Raw genomic sequence first — 18828 nt, 5'->3', positions numbered from 1 at the left:
ACTCCCTTGGTTCTGTGATCACAAGAGAAAGCGGGAGATGGAGAAGCTTCTGGAAGCTTCCATTAGCAAGTAGAGGTCCAAAAACTTTCCCTAAGACTCCCCCAACCCTAACCACCCCAAAACTCTCCTAGGAGGCGAACCCCAGATTTGATTTTCATGTCTACACAGGTCATATAAACTCAGGTTAGACTTTAAGACAAGCTTCCTGAGATCCAGGAAGCTTGAATCCAGACACCCCTCCTCCCCGTCTCCACACCACACTCCTCAAACACCTCCACACCCACACAGAACACCTCTGGAAGGCTGGGCTCCACTTTCTCCAGTCACCGAAAGACCTGCTGTCTGAAATTAAACCCACATCCGGAGGCGTGGCTGATCACCTGTCAGCCCTGCTGAGGTTTTGGGCCTTGGAGGGGAACCCCCAGAAAGACCCAGCCCACTCGCTGGGGCTTCCCCCAAAAGGACCCCAGAAAAGTCCAGGTTAGAGTTTTCTAAGCTACTTCTCATTCCCACCCCCTTTTCTGTCCTGCCGGGACCTCTTTGATCTCGGCTCTTTTGGCCCCACAGACAAAGAGTTCAGTGAAGGCCAGAGGCTCTCCTCTCCCTCCACTGCTGCCTTGAACCCTCAGTGCAGGAAAGCTAGGCAGCGGATGCCTGCAACTGCAAAGGTCAGCTTGGGGGCTGCTTGCTGCACTCAGTGGCAGCCCCAAGCACACCCCGCTGTGTGCTCCCAGGCAGACTGGAACATATTTGCACACCATTCACACACACACACACACACACACACACACACACACACACACACACTTCACCCCCAGAGACCCAGGTGAACACAGACACACACAGTGGAAGAGGTCTGTTGATTGGGGCTTATTGTCTGTTCCCACTACCAGGATTAGAACTTCGTGAAGGCAGGGGACCTGATATCTGGAGTATAAGTTAGGCGGTCGACACTGTGTGCAGTACCTCGAATACACTTAACAAAAGTTCTAAAGAACAAATGACGAGACTCATATACATTTACTCCTCGGGAAGATTTTTCTCTCCTTCCTTTTCTTTTTTTTCCTTTAGTGACAGGGGGCGAAAGGGGACATCACATATGCACCTATCTGTGCAGGGACCAGTGAAATGGCTCAGCTAGTAAAGGTGCGTGCCTTCAAGCCTGATTACCTGCGTTTGATCCCTCCCGGGACCCACATGATGAAAAGAAAGCACCGACTCCTGCAAGTTGTCCCCCACAGTGCATGCTCAATCCCAAACAGTAAACAACTAAAAGAAAAGTTGTAATGTCTGGGAAAAGGTCCTTCCAGTCATGAAGCTGAGAGGTGGCCTCTGTTTTGGAGTCACCGGTCCTTTGACTGTTTTGGAGAGAGAGAGAGAGAGAGAGAGAGAGAGAGAGAGAGAGAGAGAGAGAGAGAGAGATCTATTCGGGAAGCTGGGGCTCTTTAGAGAATATGAGGCTATCAAAAACAGGTAGCTGTGGGGTTCTGAGCAAGGTGTGACCTCAGGAAGCAGAGGCGCATCTTTACACAGTACTTAAAATTCTGCCCCTATGGACTCCAGTGAAGGGTTGGGCTTTTGTTTGTTGGTTTTGTTTAGCTTTTGCCTGACTCTCAAATGGCTTCCGGAATCCCATCCAAAGGATGGGAACCTTTGTGTAAATCCCTGTCCATGGAAAACCGAGGCGCAGAGAGACTCATCGACGCGTCCCAATTTGCAAGGCCAATGTGCTGGAGACTGGGGACTGGTGCATTCTGCCCCTCCCTGCTCCTCCAGCATCCCCCACCCGGAGCTGCTGGGGCCGGGAGCACAGGCCGGTGGAGGGCCGCGAACACCCAGTTGCGGAGAAGCAGTGGGTGCAACAGGACCCGGGGCAGCACTTAGCCTTCATCGCGCCCTAGGGTGCAGTCTTCCAGGCCCCCGCCCCTCAACCCCATCCCTCTGACTCCGAGACCAAAACCTGGAGCTGATGACTTGCGCGCTGTCACCGCGAACTTTGCAGTGGGACGACTAAGCGGGAAGGCGAGAGCGGGGCTCACGGCTGGGGGCGTGGGGGGTTGAGGGGGGATCGCGCACCGCTGCGCCGCTGGCCGAGGCCCAGCGCTGGGTCGCAGCGCGCCGCCCGGGTCCCCGCCCCACCGGCTCGGCGCGCTTGCCTCTAATTAAGCGGCTGGATCCCGGGAAGCCGCCGGGCCGCGCGGTAATACGATGAGCTGCTTTTGTACTAATGTCACCCAACGCCGAGGATCAAAAGCGCTGCGACCCGCCGGCCGGCCCCGCTAGCTCTGCAGCCCGCCGCTCGCAGACCTGGTCTGTCTCTCGGCTACTGCATCCCTTTGTCCTTCCAGCTGCTGTCCTGACCCCCCGCCCCTCTACCCTTGGAGCTGCTTAGCAGTCCCTACACTCCACTCCCAGTCGTCTCTCCTGCGTGGCTCTCCACGGTCGCGCCCTTTCTGCAGACTCTCTCCGACTTTCTCATTCTTCGTCTAGGGTTCCGGGTCCCCACCGTTCCATCCCACCGCTGCAGGGCTCTCCACTCGGACTCGGGCCTCGCGTACTTCCAGGGCCTGGCAACCGAGCCACCCGGCTGACCCTAGACCTCGGACGCGCTAGGCCAATTCACGGCTGCAGTGGACTTCCAGAGACCTGCGGCGGCCTCCCGCTCCCTGGAAATCTGCCCGAGCTCAACTTAGCCGCCTCACTAAAGGACCAGACACACGCTCGGGGGGGGGGGGGGGGGGGGGGGGCACTTCGAAACTAGATTTGGGGCGCACACAATTTTCCCGCATCCCTCCCGAGGCTGCTGGGATCTATCCGAGGCTTTCTCTTTCCTCCGGGGCTTAAGTTGTTGACCCCACCTTCACATCTCTCTCCCCCCACCCCTTCATTTGGCCCCCACCTCCCCTTTGCCCTCGAGCCCTTCTCTTCCTCCTGCAGGCCCCTCCCCTCCCCACTCCCTCCCCTCAGCTCTTTCCCCCTTCGCAACCCGGTCTCGCCTCTCCCCAGCCCCACTTTGTTTGAAGTTATGGAGAGATCTAGCTACTGCTGGTGCAGCTTCCCCCTTAGGTCGCCCGTTCTGCCTTGATTAGATTTGGGAAGGCGAGTTTCCTCCCTCCCCCGGCCTGACCCCAGTGGGGCCAGTCCCAACAGAGCGGGTCAGAAAGTGCTGACCCCATTTCCACCTCCTCCCCATGTTCAGCAGGAGTTAGGGGTAAGGAAAAAGAGAAGGAGGGCCCAGAGTAACAGAAACTTAGGGGGGCATCTCAGTCTTCCAATCACTTTGGGTCCCCAACTGGGTTTCCTAATTACCCCATTAGTGGAGTGGGAGGAGATGTGGCTATTTTTCAGGAATTCCCGGAATGCACGCCCCCCCTGGTCAGGCCTTCATGGCCCCAGAGAGAACCTTCCCTTTGGGCTTTCAAAGCAGGAGCCCTCCTTGCAGTCCAATTGTTCTCAGCCTGTTAGTTTGCGGGTTTATATTGTAAGATGCCCTCACCTGGGGCTGAGGGCCAAAGCTGCCTTAACTTTGTTGATGGCCAAGGACTCACAGCAAATTGCAACTTTATAAAGACTGTCATTTCCTCGGTCCTCTCTGTGCTTTATGTAATATCAATATGCAATTTAACGTGTAACAATTGTTTTCCAGAAAGAGGCTCCTAAATAAAAATCAAAGTCCCAATAGTCACCTCACTGCCTTGTGGCCTCGCTATATGTGCTTAAAAACCCTTCCATGTAAATTCCACTCAAAAATTTGGAAAGCTGTGAAAGGGGAGGGTGGCGGGTGGGGGAGGTTAATCCGGGTTTAACGCTCTTGCGCTGCAGACTCAGGACCAGGGTTGGCCCGATTGCCTTATCGCCTCCCAACATTTGAGACGCCCATATTTTACCCAGCCAAATAGCTTGGAGAGCTGCGCAGACGGCTGCCGTGGTCGCGCCTCAGGAAAATGTGTTATTAATATCTAAATAACTTCCCAATACTGTCTGGTAAATCTCCCTTCACCGTTCCAAATGATGAATTCGTTTGAAGTCTTCCCCCAGTCTCATCTTTTCAATGTGTGCGTGCGTGTGTGTGCGTGTGTGTGTGTGTGTGTGTGTGTGTGTGTGTGTGTGTGTGTCTTCTCTCTTCTTCTTAGGCAGGCTTATTTCAAACTGGTAAATATCTAATTCCTTTAACTGCCGCTCTGTGCACACGAATCTTTTAGGTACAAACGCCTTGAAATGGCCGCTGCGCGGCGGGTGCGTGCCCGGAGGTGAACACAGAACCCGCGCGTCCTCGCAGCGGGGAACCCCACTTGCTAGACTCCAGCAACTTCTGTCGGCCCCGGCTTCTTCCTTGAACGTGCCCCCCCCATCTCCCGCGCCCAGCTCCTGCACGCCCCCTCCCGCCCCAGCATTCCCAGTGTCCCCGAGGCATCCCCAGCAACCAGGCCCAACGGCCCGTTGTGGCCCTGCGAGGTTCGCGCTCTCGGCACTCTCTGGTTCTCTTGTTTATAAAGTTTGTTTTCTGAATGTCTTCTATTAGATTACGCTCCTTCGTCGCCCCTCCCCAACCTTATCTCCTTCTGTCTCTTCTCTCCTGGCCCGTCACACTAGATTTAGGCACCCGTTTATCTGGAGCGCAGTTTGCAGACTTTATTTACCGCGGGATGCGAGGCTGCGAGCGTGCGAGCGCGTGTTCGCCTTTGTAACAGTTATCGCCTCATTGTAGTGTCGTTTAGTCTCAGCTCCCTCCTCCTCACTCTTGTCTTGGGTTCAGGGGGGTGGGTGGGGGTCTTGTCAGCGCAGTGTGGGCTCACCCCCTCGATAGGCGCTCCCCCCACCACGGGACCTTCCCGCGTCCCATCCCCCATCGGACCGTGGGGCCTTCAGGGCCCCCTCCCACGCTTGCTCTGTTCCCTCCACATCCGTAGCGGAGCGCTGCCTAAAGCCGAGGAATTGCCTGACACCCCCTATCTTCCTCGAAGCCCCCATTATGCGAAGCTGATCCTCCTCTGAACAGACTCAAATCCCGCCTGGACTGTGTTTGATTAGATTGCCAACCCGGGGTAATCCTTTGATTTGGTGGAGTGTCAATTACCTTTCTCTAAACACACATTTACAGAGGAGGGAAGTTGTAGGTTTAAATCAATGCAGATCGCCCCCTGATAAATGGGCCGACTAGGTCCCCTCTCCGCCCAGCCCTCTTCTCCAAGGCCCCTCCCAGGCCCCTTCTCACCTATCCCCCCCCCCCAACAGCGACCCTTCCAGGTGTGAAGTCTCCCGAAAAAATAGAAGAAGAAAAAAGAAAAAAGAAAAGAAAAAGTGTGGGCCGCGAGGAGCCCTGCCCCCCCTTCCCTATTCATTCGCTCCCCCGGAGCCTAATTAAATTTGGCAGGTCCTTGTACACACAATCAAAACAGCTTCCTCCGGTGCGGCAAACGACCGAAAACCGCATTAGCAGCCATCGCCGCTGCCAAATTAAATTGTTTCCCACCTCCTTTTACAAGTGTCTAAACCCGACACTTCGGGCTCTCCCCTCCTCTCCATCCTTCCCCGTCGTATCCCACTCCACACCTGTAAGTTTGCCTTTCTTCAAATAAATTAAGGGGAAAATGCAAAGAAAACAAACCTAAGGCCTGAGCCGCAGCTCTGTGGGAGAATGCTTGCCTGGCTGGTGCAAGACTCTGGTGCAGTCCTCACCACCGGGAAAAAATGAAGTCCTAGTCCCCACATCCCCCTCAGCTCCCTAGCCTTCCACGGCTTTTCACACTCCAGGACTCTTCCCCCATTGGACCCTGACACCCTGAGGTATTCCCGGTGACACAGGAAAACAACTTCTCACCCCCTGGTAACTTTGGGGTATTTTATGTTAATTATAACCCCACTGGGCCTTGTACCCTCCAGAGCAATCCTATGTCTGATGTGCTCATCTACGGCTTCTGCTGGAGCCCTGTCAGATGCCTGAAGGGTGGGCCGCAAGCTGTACAGCTATTGTTAATTGGCTATCTCTCCACCTTGTCTCTCTCCGGGACTACAACCCGTGTTTGCATGCCCTTATCAATTTCTCGGGGGGGGGGGGCAATCTTCTTCCTCTACCTTCTCTGCTCAGATCTCTAGCAGGCCGGCTCAAGGAACTACTCATGCCCTGACTCTTGGGGAGAGGGATGAAGAGGACAGGGTCCAACCCATCAAGGGTGCAAACTGTCTCCTTCCTTCCCCAGGTAAGCTGAGCGAGGCCGCAGCCCCTATCGGCAGCAGTCCTGAGAATTCTCACAAGCAACAATCCTAATAACTCAGTCTTAACTAGGATAAGAGGGAAAGAGGGGGAAAAAAAAAGCCCACAGTCTCATGAATATCAGCCCAAGGGAAGCAGGAGTGAGCCGTTCAGAGATGAAAGTGCGCAGAAATAAAAGCTCAATTTAATCTGCTTTAAAACCCTTCAACTTAGCGTTTGTGCTTCCAACTCTGAGAGTGAAGACTGATTGCGGATAAATAGTTTCTTACCATGCCTGGAAGCTATTACACCCCTCTCCAACACAGCTTCCTATTCAGCAGCCTCAGTTTTCATTACCAGCTCTAATAAGTCTTAACGTTATTAAATGCCAAGCGGACGATAGGAAGAAACGGACTCAGGGAGGGATCTCTCTTTAGCGCTTAAAGAGGAGCCCTCTTAAACCCCTCTTTGGTGGCTCCCCGCCACGAGAGGGGCGACCCTGGGAGAAAGCATTTGTCAAAAAGCAAGAAGCCAAAACAAAGTTGTGAGTGTGTACCCCTCCTCCTGCTCTGCCCACGGTGGGGAGGGGGTTGGGCATCTGGGTCCTCTCCCGGACTCCTACAACCCCAGGCAGGCTGGAGGTCTTTAACTCAGCTGGGAAACTGATGTCTTAAGGGTCCAAGAGAGAGATGAGCGGTCCCCACATGCCTGCCAGCCAACCGGCCAGGATTCACACCGGACACCAAATCTGTCCAGGATGAAAACAGTCTCTCAACTGAACCACAACTGCCTCTCCACAGTGGCCTCTGATTGAGCTGCAGACTCTGCCTGCTAAGATCCGAGGCATTCCTGATCTGATCCAAAGGTGTGTAGGTAGGCAGACAGTCACCTGGAGGATGCAAGCATCCACGCAGCCATCCAGAGCCCCTGAGTGCCACTCATACCCCCACGGCATCTCAAACCCTGGGGATCTGTCAGGACATCAGCCCCCTGCAAGCCATTTCATTCTTACAGTCAACACTAGTGTTCTCAGCTGTCCCCGTCTGGAAGGTCCAGTCTGGTTTCTAAACCCCTGGGGGCTCGAAGAGTCCTGAAGTGTCCTGGGTCTCTGTCAGGAAAACCCTCTCTCCAGTGAAGCTGCTGGTTCACCGGGTTTTGTGAGGCCCATGAATTCTCTAAGTCGGAGGGATTCCTCAAGACACAGCCTTTTTCTTTCTTTTCCTTTTCTCGGAGGCCACTGACTTCTGCATTTCATCCCACACTGAACTAGACACATCCTCCTTCATACACACATGTCAGCTATCTTCAAACAAACTCAAATATCCCAACTGCTTCCTGGGGATAGCTCCTAGGTGGTGTTTGGTGTGTAGCATGTACCTTGGGAAGATTATTCAGATTCAGGGTCCACCAGTAGTACCACCGATTTTTAAAAAGAAAAAAAAAAAAAAGTCCAATTCGTCTTTCTGATACACTGAGATAAACCCTGGGTCCCCAGGAAGGAGTCCCAGGGCTCTGGGCAGAATGGTCAAGCCTGTGGCTACTTGGCAGTGCAGAGGCTGCCTCCCTAAGCAGACCCTAGGCCCCTCTGGCAAGCCGGGCACAGCAGGGCACCAGGCACTGCTCTCAGCCTTTCTTCCCCGGTCCTTTTGTCCCTGGAGGGACAGCAGCTCCTCTAGGGGCCCCGAGAGTGTCAGCAGCCTGCCCTTCTCTTGCAAGAGGCTGCCCTAAGAAGGGGGCTGCCTCCTCCCAATCCTCCCTACTTGGACTGAGCTACTGGGGGCTGGTGGGGGCTGGGCCTCCGTCTCTGGGAGTTGTCTTTAGAAGTGGGCTTTTGTCTGTGAAGTTCATCTTCAAGGTTGGGAGGCACTCCTGAGAACCAGAGAGAGACCTAGACAGGCAGTGGAGGGAAGGGAATCTGCAGAAACCTCCGGAAGAATTTTTGGGCAACAAGCGATCCTTAGTAAACGTCCTCCACTTTCCCCAAAGACACTTGGCTTTCGAATTCATTCTGCCTCCCTGGCATGTGTGTTTCAGGCGCCCTCCCAGACGACCCTCCACCCCCACCCCCCGCCGCCCCGCGCCGCCCCGTTTAGTTTTTGTGGCTCTGAAGTCTTCCATCCCCATTTCTACTCACCCACCCTTTGGCCCCACTTTCACAAAGACAAGAAAACTTCTACGGAAGGGGTGACGAGGAAAGACTTCCCCATCCAGAAACAGAAACACAGCAGGGTTCTCCAAGCCGGGGTACAGGCGCTTGAAAGGTAAACTCTGGCATTAGCAGCTCCCGAGAGAAAGCTGAGCTAGGGAGACGACGCAGAAAAAGCCTAGCTAAGGTTGGGCAGCGGGTGTGGGGCGCCTGACTCTCTCTGAATGCACCGACCCTTGGCATCTGGGAACTTGGCCTCCAGCCCCCCGCCACAACAGCGCTTGCCAAGAGGAAAGCACTCGAGTGCCCCGGTTCCTCCCTAGCCATGCGGGGCTGAGAGGCGGCCCGCGCGGCCCGAGCTAATTTTTATTGATTTCAGCGGTCAGTCAGCTGTCAGGCGGGGTTTCAAGGGACCGTTTAGAAAGCGTGTGCGGGTCTGGTTAACAAATTCATTTAGGGAGCCCCGGGCGGGCTCCTCCTTCCTCGCCCTCCTCCCTGCACACCCCCCCACCCCAGCCCCGGCAAGCTTGCCCAAGTTTTGTATAAATAATTGATCGACGCCAAAACGCCAGCTCCCGAGGATGCACAGGCTGTGGGCCGGTGCGCGCGCGGCGGGGGGTGGGGGGGTGACAGCTGAGGCGCACGACTGTGCTACCCCGCAGCCGCGATCCCCTGGACTGGCTTGGTGGGGAGAGATAGACCGGCGCACCATAAAGCCTTCAAAACCCCGGCCGCCTGCAGCCTGCGACTTTTTCCGACCGTCCCAGCTGCGGCCGAGGTTAATCCGCAGGAGATTCCCTCACCGCCAGCAGGGGAAAGCGTGGTCTCCGGCGGCGTCGCAGGCCGCGGCAGGTTCTTACCTTTGTCGCCCAGGATGCCGTCAATGCTGTGTTTGGCTTTCTTCTCGCCATCGTCCTCTTTCTTGTCCCCGTCTTCATCGTCCTCTTTCTTCCCGAACTTGATTCTGAGCACTCGGCTAATCGAACTCACTAAACCTCAGAAATTAAAGGCAAAAGAGAGAGTATAAGTTATTGGGGCAGAGGATCAGGAGGCAAAGGTCAGAGACACCCATTCTCAGCTCCCTCGCACCCAGGCATTTTAGGCTTGCTCCAGCAGCGGCTTAGGTTTCCAGAGGAACCTAGGTCACTCCGGGGGCGTGCACGTCCAGGTCCAGGTAAGCCCACAGAGCACCCACATAGTGCTTCTCAGTACACACCCTTGTACCCTCATCAGGGGCCTGACCCTACCTCGTGCCCTGAATACACTCACAGCATGCCCACTGCCCGAGTGCGACCCAAAGAACCCCTGCCCTTGCTGCAGCTATGCCGGTGTGTCCTGGCCCTGCATGCTTGCACACAATTACACAGTCAGAAACAAATTGAGTAGCTTTCCTCCTCGGCACAGCATAGTCTGAGATCTGAGCTTCAAAATAGAGGTGCAAATGGGTGTGGGTGTGTGTGCCAAGGACATCAACCTTCCTGGGGCAGGTGTCTCTTCTCCAGATCACTTTCCCCGAAGTTCAAGGGAACCCCACCTTCAAGGTTAACTTCTCTTCAATTCCTCTAGGCATGTCCCCTTCCTCTCTCCTTTGTAGGCATGTCTCCTTTCCTCTCTCCTTTCTTCCCATTTTCCTTCCTTCTTTGGATGTCTCCTTTCCCAACTTCCTGTTTCCCTCTTCCTTCAAGCCCCCCTGCTTTCGCTTCACTTCCACGCTGAACTATTTTCCTCCCAGGTGCCACCCACCCATCCCCTTCCTCTGTCCACCCTCCAGCCCTGAACTCCGAGTCTCCAGCCAGACTCCCTGGCAGCTCTGCCGTCCTCGGCTCAGCTACCTTCTCACCTGAGGGCACCGTGCTGCGGTCACAGTGGCCGTCCTTCAGCAGCCGGTCCCGGATCTCCCAGCTGAACATTCCGGGATTTTCTCTCTTGTACTCCTCAATCTTTTTCTCCACATCCGGAGTCGCCACCTGCTTCAGAAGTGGAGGTGGGGTAGCAGGAATGGAGAGATGGGGTGGGGGAAGGGAAATAGTTTTAGTATCAACCTCCCAGAAGCTCCCAGCCAGGACTGCTGCTCCCGTGGCCATGCCCTTCCTCCTGAGATGGACTTCAGGTTTTTCAAAGAAACTACTCCTGGTTCCGAGGATGACATCGGTAGGGGCAGGGATAAGTAGTAAAATAAAATAAAATCTAATTCATAACCCTGTGGTCCCTCCTCACCACCTCAGGCAGCACCTCAGGCAGATTTCCTCTGGCTAGGGTGGAGGTATGGTGTTGGGGCAGATGTGGGGAAATTCCAGTGAGGGATTTTCGGCTTCACAGTCTTGGACAATCTAAAGCCCAGCTAACGAATCCTTCAAATTTTCAAATACTGGGGCAGTATCTGAGCAATAAGGAGGAGCTCCTTCAGTCTTCTCCATGGGAAGCTTCCAGACACCCAGGGCTGCTGGGTGACAGGAGCTAGTGAGAGGTGACAGCCAAGGTCCCCACACCAGGGAAAGCCTGCTGCCAGCCTCAGAGGCAAAGACACTCACTCTGGGCTTGCTACCACCGATGGCCCCGGGCCGAATGGACCCGGTCTCCTGATACCGGCACAGAATCTTGGAGACGCAGCCATGGGAGACACGGAGCTGACGGGAGATGACGCAGGGCCGGATGCCGTGATGGGCCATTTCCACTATCTTGTGACGGATGTGGTTCGGCAGGGGTCGCCCGTTGATGAAGACCCCACCAAGCTGATTGACCCGGCCTTGGCCAAGAGGGGTGGACACTGGAGGAGAGGGGAAAGATGATGGGTGAGAATAACACAGGGGAGGGTTAGTGTGGGAGAGGGGGAGCCGAGACCCAAGACTCCCAACAGCTCCCAGATCTTCCTGAAGCACTGGGAGGCTCCTACAGGGAGAAAGAGAAGGGCCCTGGCTTCAGAGTCTTGGCGTGTTTGTCCCCAAAGTCACTCTCCACTGTGGGAAATGAAGATCCAACTTTGGTGATGTGGACTTCTGAAGGGGCAGAGAGTGGAGTCTGGTGGATACTAGAGAGCCTAGTAACAGTGGCAAATGGTTCTGAGGCCATAGCTTGAGGTCACAGGCCTGTTGCCTCTGGAAGAGGCTGACAGTCAGTGGGATGTAGCCCACCAGGCCAGTTCTACAACCCTGGCAGTCAGGACTCCACTATCAGTAGGCCTCCTGACTCCCAACATTCACAGCTCTGGCTTAAACAGCCAGGGTTGTGCCACCATAAGTCTTCACAGCTTAAGGATTGGTGACATAAAGCTGTCCTGGACTGCTTCTGGGAGCCCAGGCCATCCCTTGACGGATTCCCTTTGCTTCCAAACACCCTCCAAGTTCTCATTTCGTTTGGAGACAAATTGGGGGCACATGCCACAGTTACCACAAGCTCCAAAATACCCCCACTTGGTCTCAGAAATGCAGTAACTGTCCCAGAAGTCTTTGCTGCAGTGAAGATGGGCCACTGTGTGTGTGTGTGTGTGTGTGTGTGTGTGTGTGTGTGTGTGTGTGTGTGTGTGTACCGGGAAGATAGGAGTACCTGGTGTGTTCTGGGGAGGGGAGAACTCAGGCAGGCCTTAATGCAAAGTCTACACAATTTTCTCACAGAAGGTTGGGGGGACACCCGGTGCACTAATCCGGTCTCGATACCCCCAATTTGGGTACTCGCTGCTGCAGAGATCTGGAAGATTACAACGATTTCACAGCGGCCCAAGCGGAGAAAGCAGATAGAATAATTGGAAAGGAGGAGGCTAGAAAAGGCTCGGGCTGCTGAGCCGTTCCTACCGCCCCCTCCTTACTTTCCTGCTCCCCCCACCAATTTCTCTTTGTAAAAGTAGGTGTCTGAAGCCACCCTCGGATTTAATCAGAAATCGTGCGTCGCCAAGCCAGAGTCACTCGGTCTCCGTGGCGGGATGCGCCATTAGCGCCGGAGAGCTCTCGAACGCCCAACTTTATATTCAAGAGCCACTTTAGCGACCGGCACTCGGCTCTCCTCAGTATTCTGCGTCATGTTGGGCAAATATTGTCCTAATCCTTCGCGCGTCCTCAGCCGCCTGTTTTGCTTGCATTCGTTCCAGGAGAGGGCTCTGGCAAATCCCCGGCTGCCGCGCTCTCCCGCCTGCGTGGCCGCTCGCGCACACTTGATCACGCAGCCCGCTCTCTTCGCCTCTGTCTAATTCGGGGACCCGGCGGCTTCTCGCTGCCTGAGGGGGGGTCTCCCTCCCCAGAGCGCAGGCTGCCAGACAGCCCCTTCTCACCTTCTCTCCCCATCCTCCCGCACCCGCAAGTGGGGCCCACATAATAGCAAGAGGAGCGACTAAAAAAATAAAGTAAAACGGGCACGCCATTTCTACCCGCTGCCGCGACACCCTGGGCTGCCTGACCCGAGGAAGCCTGATGACCCTTCCGTGACTGGCTGAAAGCCTTCCATCAGTTTAAATAGAAAAGGGAGGGGGGCGCAAAGGGGCCCTTTCCCCTCTCCGGGCCCCGTCACCGCCTGCTGGTCCCTTCTACTCCCTCGAGTGGCTGAAGAATTTGGCTGAATATGTTTCATCACCACGACAGTCCCCTCCCTGTATTGGACATTGCTGTACCCTCTCTCTGTCTCGAGTTTCTCTTCCGGGACATTTGCAGACTTTATAAAGATCGAGGGAAAAGTTGTGTTTTGGGTTTTTGTTTTTGTTTTTTGTTTTTTTTTTTTTGCGGGGAAATATGGTACTATGTATTATTTCCAATTAGCTTGTTTCCGGGCCCCAAAGACAAGCCGGTTAGTAAGTTGCTTTGGAGGAAGCGGACAGTTTGGTAGGGTAGGAATAGAGTATCGCTTGTCGGTATTTCGAAATAAAAGGGTTTAGGACCCCATCCCGAGGCTGAGGGACAGATTCAAAACGAGGGAAGAAAGCCGGCGGCTTTGCGCAGAGACTCCGCAAAGTGTCAGAAAATAGTGGGGAAAAACTGGAATTTATCGGGACGCAAAACGGACCAGCTTCAAACTCCCCGGGGAGTCGCACCCTGCGGGGAAAGGCTTGCCGCCCGTGACCCGCGAAGCCCGTGCCGAGGGTCAGCGGAGCCCACGGAGAAACCGACAAGTGTTGGCTCTAGAAACTTCCCGGGTCGCACGCGAAGACTGGGACCCGGCAGAGCCAGGAAGACCCACGGCCCGCTCCCCGGTTGGTGCACCCCCGAGGCCTTCGGGGTACCCGGTGAAGGCCTCCTGCGCGCTCTTACCTTCCAGGGGGAAGCCGGTGCGCGGGTAGTTCTGCCCCGGGCCGGGTCTCATCATCCTGGGAACCGCGCCGGGCAGCGCCGCCATTCCTGCGCACGCCGGAGACGAATCCAGAGTCGGCGAGAGAAACCTTTCGGCGTCTCTTCCTTTCACCCCTGCTGCGATCCTCCTCTCCTCTCCTCTTCTCCCCCCGCCCCCCCAGCCTCTTCCCCCTCCCTTCTGCACCCCCCTCCCCCCCCCCGGCTGCAGACGCGCCCCTTCCAGAAGCTGTGCAGGGGGGGTGAGGTGGGGGCGGAGGTGGGGGTGGGAAGAGGTGGCGACCAGGAAGTTCAAACAAACAAACACTCCAACCCCAAGTCCGCCTCCACCCGCCAGGCCCGGCCAGAAGTTGAGCCGAGTGACACCGGCAGCCACCGGCCCTGCAGGCCGGGCTCCCCGACCCCAGCTGCGCCTTGCGGGCCACTCGCTCCCGCGCGCCCAGCCGAAGTTCCTGAGCCGAGAGGCTACGGAGTGGATTTCTTTGGGTCTTTATTTATATATTTATTCTCTGGCTCGGGCTCCCTCCTCCCCTGGATCCCTCCTCTCCACGCCTCTTTCTGCTCGCCCTCACACCCTGTCCCCGGGAGGACTGGAGCGGGGACGCGCGTCTGCTCGGGTTTCTGGTTGGAGGGGAGGCGACCCGAGTGACAGGGCTGGGGGTGAGAAGAGGAAAAAGCGAGGGGGCGCGAGCGATCAGCTGGGTAAGTTGTGCAAAAGTGCTCAACCGTAGGGGAGGGGAGGGAGCAGGCGACAGCCAGAGAGATCTGATAGGTTCGGACTTTTCTTTTATTCATGAGGAGGGAAGGGGGCCAGTTCGGGAGGGAGAGGGGACCGCTAAGGAAAAGAAGTCACCAACGAATATTTTTTTTCTCTTCCTTTCTAATCTCCAACTCGACTTCGTTTCTCTCTCTCTCTCTCTCTCTCTCTCTCTCTCTCTCTCTCTCTCTCTCTCTCTCTCTCTCTCTCTCTTCTCTCTCTCTCTGCAGGGGGTGGCAGGGCAAGGAGATAATTTGAATCTCTGGTGAAATTAGAGAGAGCAGAGTCCAGGGATGGGGTGGGCTGGGGGTGCCTAGAGAGAGGGCGGGGACAACTTCTTACAAGTGAGGTCCAGAGATGCACGGATGGTCTCGTGCTCCCCGGCGGCGGCCCGGGTTCTCCCGACTGCTCTCAGCCGTCTTCCTGCTGTGTAGGAAAGCCGGCCTGCGGCTGGGTGCTTCTCTGCCCTCTGTCGTGGTCTCCGGCCTCTGGGACTAGAGTCCGCCTCTTCTCTTATTAACTCACCAGCTCTGAACTTTCCTTGGCAACGACTCCTTCCCTGGGGGAACATATTGGGGTGATGTCGGGGGAAGGATTTTTACTTCTCTGGTATGACGTCGGGCTTTACTCCTCCGGTCTCACCTAGCAGCTGGGAGAAGCCCAGCAGGACATACCTAGCCCGAGGTGGTAAACCTGGGTCTGACAAACCCTTGGGAACATCCTCCCTCTCTTTCCAGCTCCTCCTTCTCTGGCTCACAGGCCACCACCTAGGACCCCTTACTAGTGAACTGCGTGGTGTCCGGAAACTACGGCGGCAAGGCCGTAGATCTGGGAGGCAGGTGGGAGATGAGCGGGAGATGGCTGGCTGGGCAGAGCTTGGTACCAACTCAGCTCCTCCACTGGTGGGCTGGCGGGGGTGTGGTGGTGCCCCAATTAGATGGTCCGGAGTGTGTGTGTGGGTGGGTTTGGTCAGAGGTTCCACAATTCTCTGCTCTCTGAAGCCGGAGTAACCAGGTCTCAGCCTCAGGACATAGATTCCTAGGGGTGAAACGCCCTCCCAGCAGGGTAGGACGCCACTTCTACAGACCTTTTGTGTCTTCCCACTCCCTAACACTCCAGGCAAAGGCCTCGCTGGCCCAGCTCTGGAGGTAAAATACAATAAAATAGGTCCATCCCCAAACTTACCCCCCCCCCCCCGCGCCCGCCCTCTCCTTGTGGCGGAGGGGGCATTGGCCTGGGGGTGCTCTCTGCGGCTGGCCCTAGTGTGTCCTTCCTCACCTGTGACCTTTGCCCCTCTCAGCATGCTACTGACCTTTTCTCCAACCGTGGGGGAAGCGCCAGACTTTTTTTTCTTGGAGGGGGGGGGAGGCTTTCCGGGGATGGGAGCCCTGTGGAAAAGCTTGTTAAATACATGCTTGCCGCACTGAATGGGGAGAGGGAAGAGGCCATTTGGCTTCCGACTGTTGCCTGAGACACAGGCGCCCTCACCAGCCAGGTGGAGAGACAGTTTTTGGCCTGTAGTTTGTGCAGGGAAAAAGGCAACTTGCTGGGAACCTTAGCCTGCCTTGACTCCTGATATTCATTTTGATATAAACATGTCTATGTCCATGTATCTCTGTATAAACATACAACACACACATTTGATGTGTTCTCATTCAGTTGCCCATCTGTCTGTCCATCCACCCATCCCCTGGCATGGCAGGTTTTTAGGTACCCTCCTATGTATGGTGGCATGGTCCCAGTGTACTCATGGGTGAGCCTGAGTGGCTTTCAATGGCATATTTGGGTTTTTATGTGCTGGTGGGGTCTGTGTAGATCTGTCTTGGGTCAGTCTAGGTAAATTAAATGTGGGTTCCTCAATAGAGATGTTATGTTGTAGATTCCATGTGTGTTTAAGCATAGCTCTAAGCAAAGTCTGGAAGGAGTGGCGGTCTATATTAGCTCCCCTGGGGGAGGGGGCTGCCACCTGGGCTTTCAGGCCCAGTCTCTCTGTTATAAACCCTGCAACCAGGTGGAGTGGGACAGACACCCAATTGCTGGGATCCTCAGACCTGTGGTTGGGGGCCACCTTGCCCTTGAGGTGATCTTCCACTCTCTACCCTCCTGGGAGGAAGACACAGAGGCAGAGGCGCACTACCCAGGCCCTGCGCTGGCCACACAGCCTTCCTGCAGCTGGGGATCCCTGGAGCCCAGGCAGGGCGGGCACCAGGGGGGAGGAAGCGGGGTTGTCTGTCAGAATGAGCGTGGCCGTTCTTGCCTGTTGGAGACCAATTTCACAAATGATTTTTGCAACAATTAAGAAGTGTGGCGGGATGAAATGGCGATTTCACATCCAGCAGGGGAAAGGGGGGTTCACCTGGGGATGGGTGGCTGCAGCTGGGGTGGGGGAGAAACTCTCTTACTCGACGGGTCCCCCTGGCTAGCCCCTTGTCCCAGTGCACCCCCTCCTGAGTCATCAATCAACTCCCCAGACCTCCAGAGCCTCTGCGGCTTGCTCCCAGGACTCCTGCCCCAGCTGCGTGCTGCAGTCTGCACTTGCTCAGCTCTCTTCAGCCCTCCACCCCACCCTCCCTCTCTCCGCCTCAGTTCTCTGCACACTTTTTCTGTCCCAGCCTCCCTTTGCACCCCACCATCTGTCTCCTCTCCCCTTTCGTCTGCTTTGTGCTTAGGGTCCATCTCGCTCTCTCTCTCTCTTTCCTCCTTGCCTTTCTGACTCCTCCCCAGTGGGTTTCCTCTACCCGACTTTGTGGTCTGGTCCTCCCACCTCCCATCTCCATGGTTTCCAGAAGTATGACTGGCCTCTACTGCTCTGTGGGCTGGAACTCAGACCAGGATCCTTTGGTCCAGATGGGGCTGGACCTTGGGGAAGAGACACTCCCCACCCTTTCCTCCCCTTCCCCCCTTCCGTCCTCCCCCTTCCTCTTTTCCTTCTAACTCTCCTTTCTCCTCCCCCTCCCTTCCTCTTCTCGTTCCTCCCTTCCTCTCTTTCCCCGCCTCTCCCCCTCTTCTTCCTTTCTCTTCTCTCCTTTTCTGTCTTCTTCCCTCCTTTTCTCTTCCTGTTCCTCATCTTGCTCCTCTCCTCCCTCTTCTCTCCTTCATCTTTTCTCTTCCCTTCTTCTGTCCAGTCTAACGGTGCAGGTAACCCTCTTCATCCCCCTAGGAACCACTTCTGTTCCAGCGCTCTTCCCACTTGGGTACTTGTTTTCTGGAATTTCTGCACATAACCCCTCCTACCACCTCTCCTCTCCTCTCCTCTCCTCTCCTCTCCTCTCCTCTTCGTTCTCCCTCCCTCCCTCCCTCTCTCTCAAAGGGCTACAGCAACACCAACAGTCTTCCTTTCAAGTTTTTAGTGGAACCCTCCAAACTGCGTTAAGCAGGGGAGAAAGAAATGGAGCCAGTACGGACTGTTCGGAAGAGCTGGGAGACCTTGGCCCTGGCTGCTCAGATCTACACAGGACAAACAGGAAGTGTGAGACTTCAGATGACACCCCCACCCCCAGTGTCCACTGCTGCTCCCCTAGCTCTAGGGAGTAGAGGCTGTTTATTTCACCTCAGATGCAGAGAGCAGTTTTGGAAAGTGATCACCCAGAGCATCTTTCTTTACAGGGTGCTAAAGACACTGAAAAATGAGGCTTTTGGTTTGGGAACTTCAACATTTCCTAAGGCTCCTGACACCTCTGCTGGGATGGGAGGGGCCAGAGCCACCAGCTGGAATGCTGCGGTTGGGTGAGACAGGAGGGTGGATGTGGGGGAAGGAGACAGGCATGGGTATCCTGGAAAAAAGGACCCTTAGGCTCCAGGGTCTCCCAGGTGGGACCCGGAGCCCTCCCTGCTGGAAGAGGCTCTTTGGGGACACAGCCACACCTTCTCTTTCAGGGAGTGTGCTCTTTGGGGGTGACACCGAAGTACCCGCCCATGAAGGAATGGGAAAGAGAAGGAAGCCCAGTTGTTTTCATATCTCACATTTTAATTTCCCCCAGAAAAATAAAATCAATTTGCATAGAGATTGCCGTTCTCAAGGCAGAACTACATGCTGAGAGCCAGGAGCCTGGGGGTGGGGTCTGGAGGCTCCTCCCCTCCCTTCCCTTTTCCTCCCCCTTCCTCCTCTTCCCCTCCAGCCTCCCCTCCCCTTCTCCTGCTTCTCACCTTTCTTCCTCTCTGCTCATCTCCCTCTCCTGCCCTAGGTCTCTTCTCTCTCTTCTTTTCCCTCCTCACTCCCCCATTTTTCCTTTCCCTCTCTCTCCTCACCATTCTTTTCTACTTCTTCATCTTCTGCCTTCTTCTCAGGCTGGTCCTGGGAGCCTACACTTCCGAAGTTTCTAGAAATAAAAGGCAGGGCAGATGAAGCTCGGGGGAGTGGCCCAGGAGTGCCTCCTGCTGTCCTTGACAGGGAAGGCTGCTGGTTTGCTTTTCCTCCTCCTTGTCCTCAGGCACCCTTCCTGCCCTCTGCTTCCTACTGGCCTCT

At 55.5% G+C, this 18828-nt stretch overlaps 1 protein-coding gene across 4 annotated transcripts in view; it reads right to left on the bottom strand.

The window, feature by feature from the left end:
• Positions 1-15134, bottom strand: part of Pax7 (paired box 7) — a 98768-nt gene extending 83634 nt beyond the window's left edge. The window contains exons 1-5 of one of the 4 annotated variants that reach the window (XM_052718288.1): positions 14706-15134; positions 13571-13657; positions 10871-11106; positions 10180-10309; positions 9200-9334 (exon numbers count right to left, since the gene is read on the bottom strand). In XM_052718288.1, coding sequence (XP_052574248.1) covers positions 9200-9334; positions 10180-10309; positions 10871-11106; positions 13571-13655 — 586 coding nt within the window. In that variant the 5' untranslated portion in view covers positions 13656-13657; positions 14706-15134. Of the gene's footprint in view, positions 1-9199; positions 9335-10179; positions 10310-10870; positions 11107-13570; positions 13732-14705 lie in introns of those variants that run through there. The other 3 variants (XM_052718287.1, XM_052718290.1, XM_052718289.1) reach the window with 3 other exon arrangements.
• Positions 15135-18828: the final 3694 nt, after the last annotated feature.

Source organism: Peromyscus californicus, unplaced genomic scaffold (assembly GCF_007827085.1).
Source record: "Peromyscus californicus insignis strain IS unplaced genomic scaffold, ASM782708v3 Scaffold_5__1_contigs__length_169319896, whole genome shotgun sequence".
Taxonomy (NCBI): domain Eukaryota; kingdom Metazoa; phylum Chordata; class Mammalia; order Rodentia; family Cricetidae; genus Peromyscus; species Peromyscus californicus.
The sequence above is the reverse complement of the archived record's forward strand: the minus strand, read 5'-3'. Positions and strand labels throughout refer to the sequence as shown.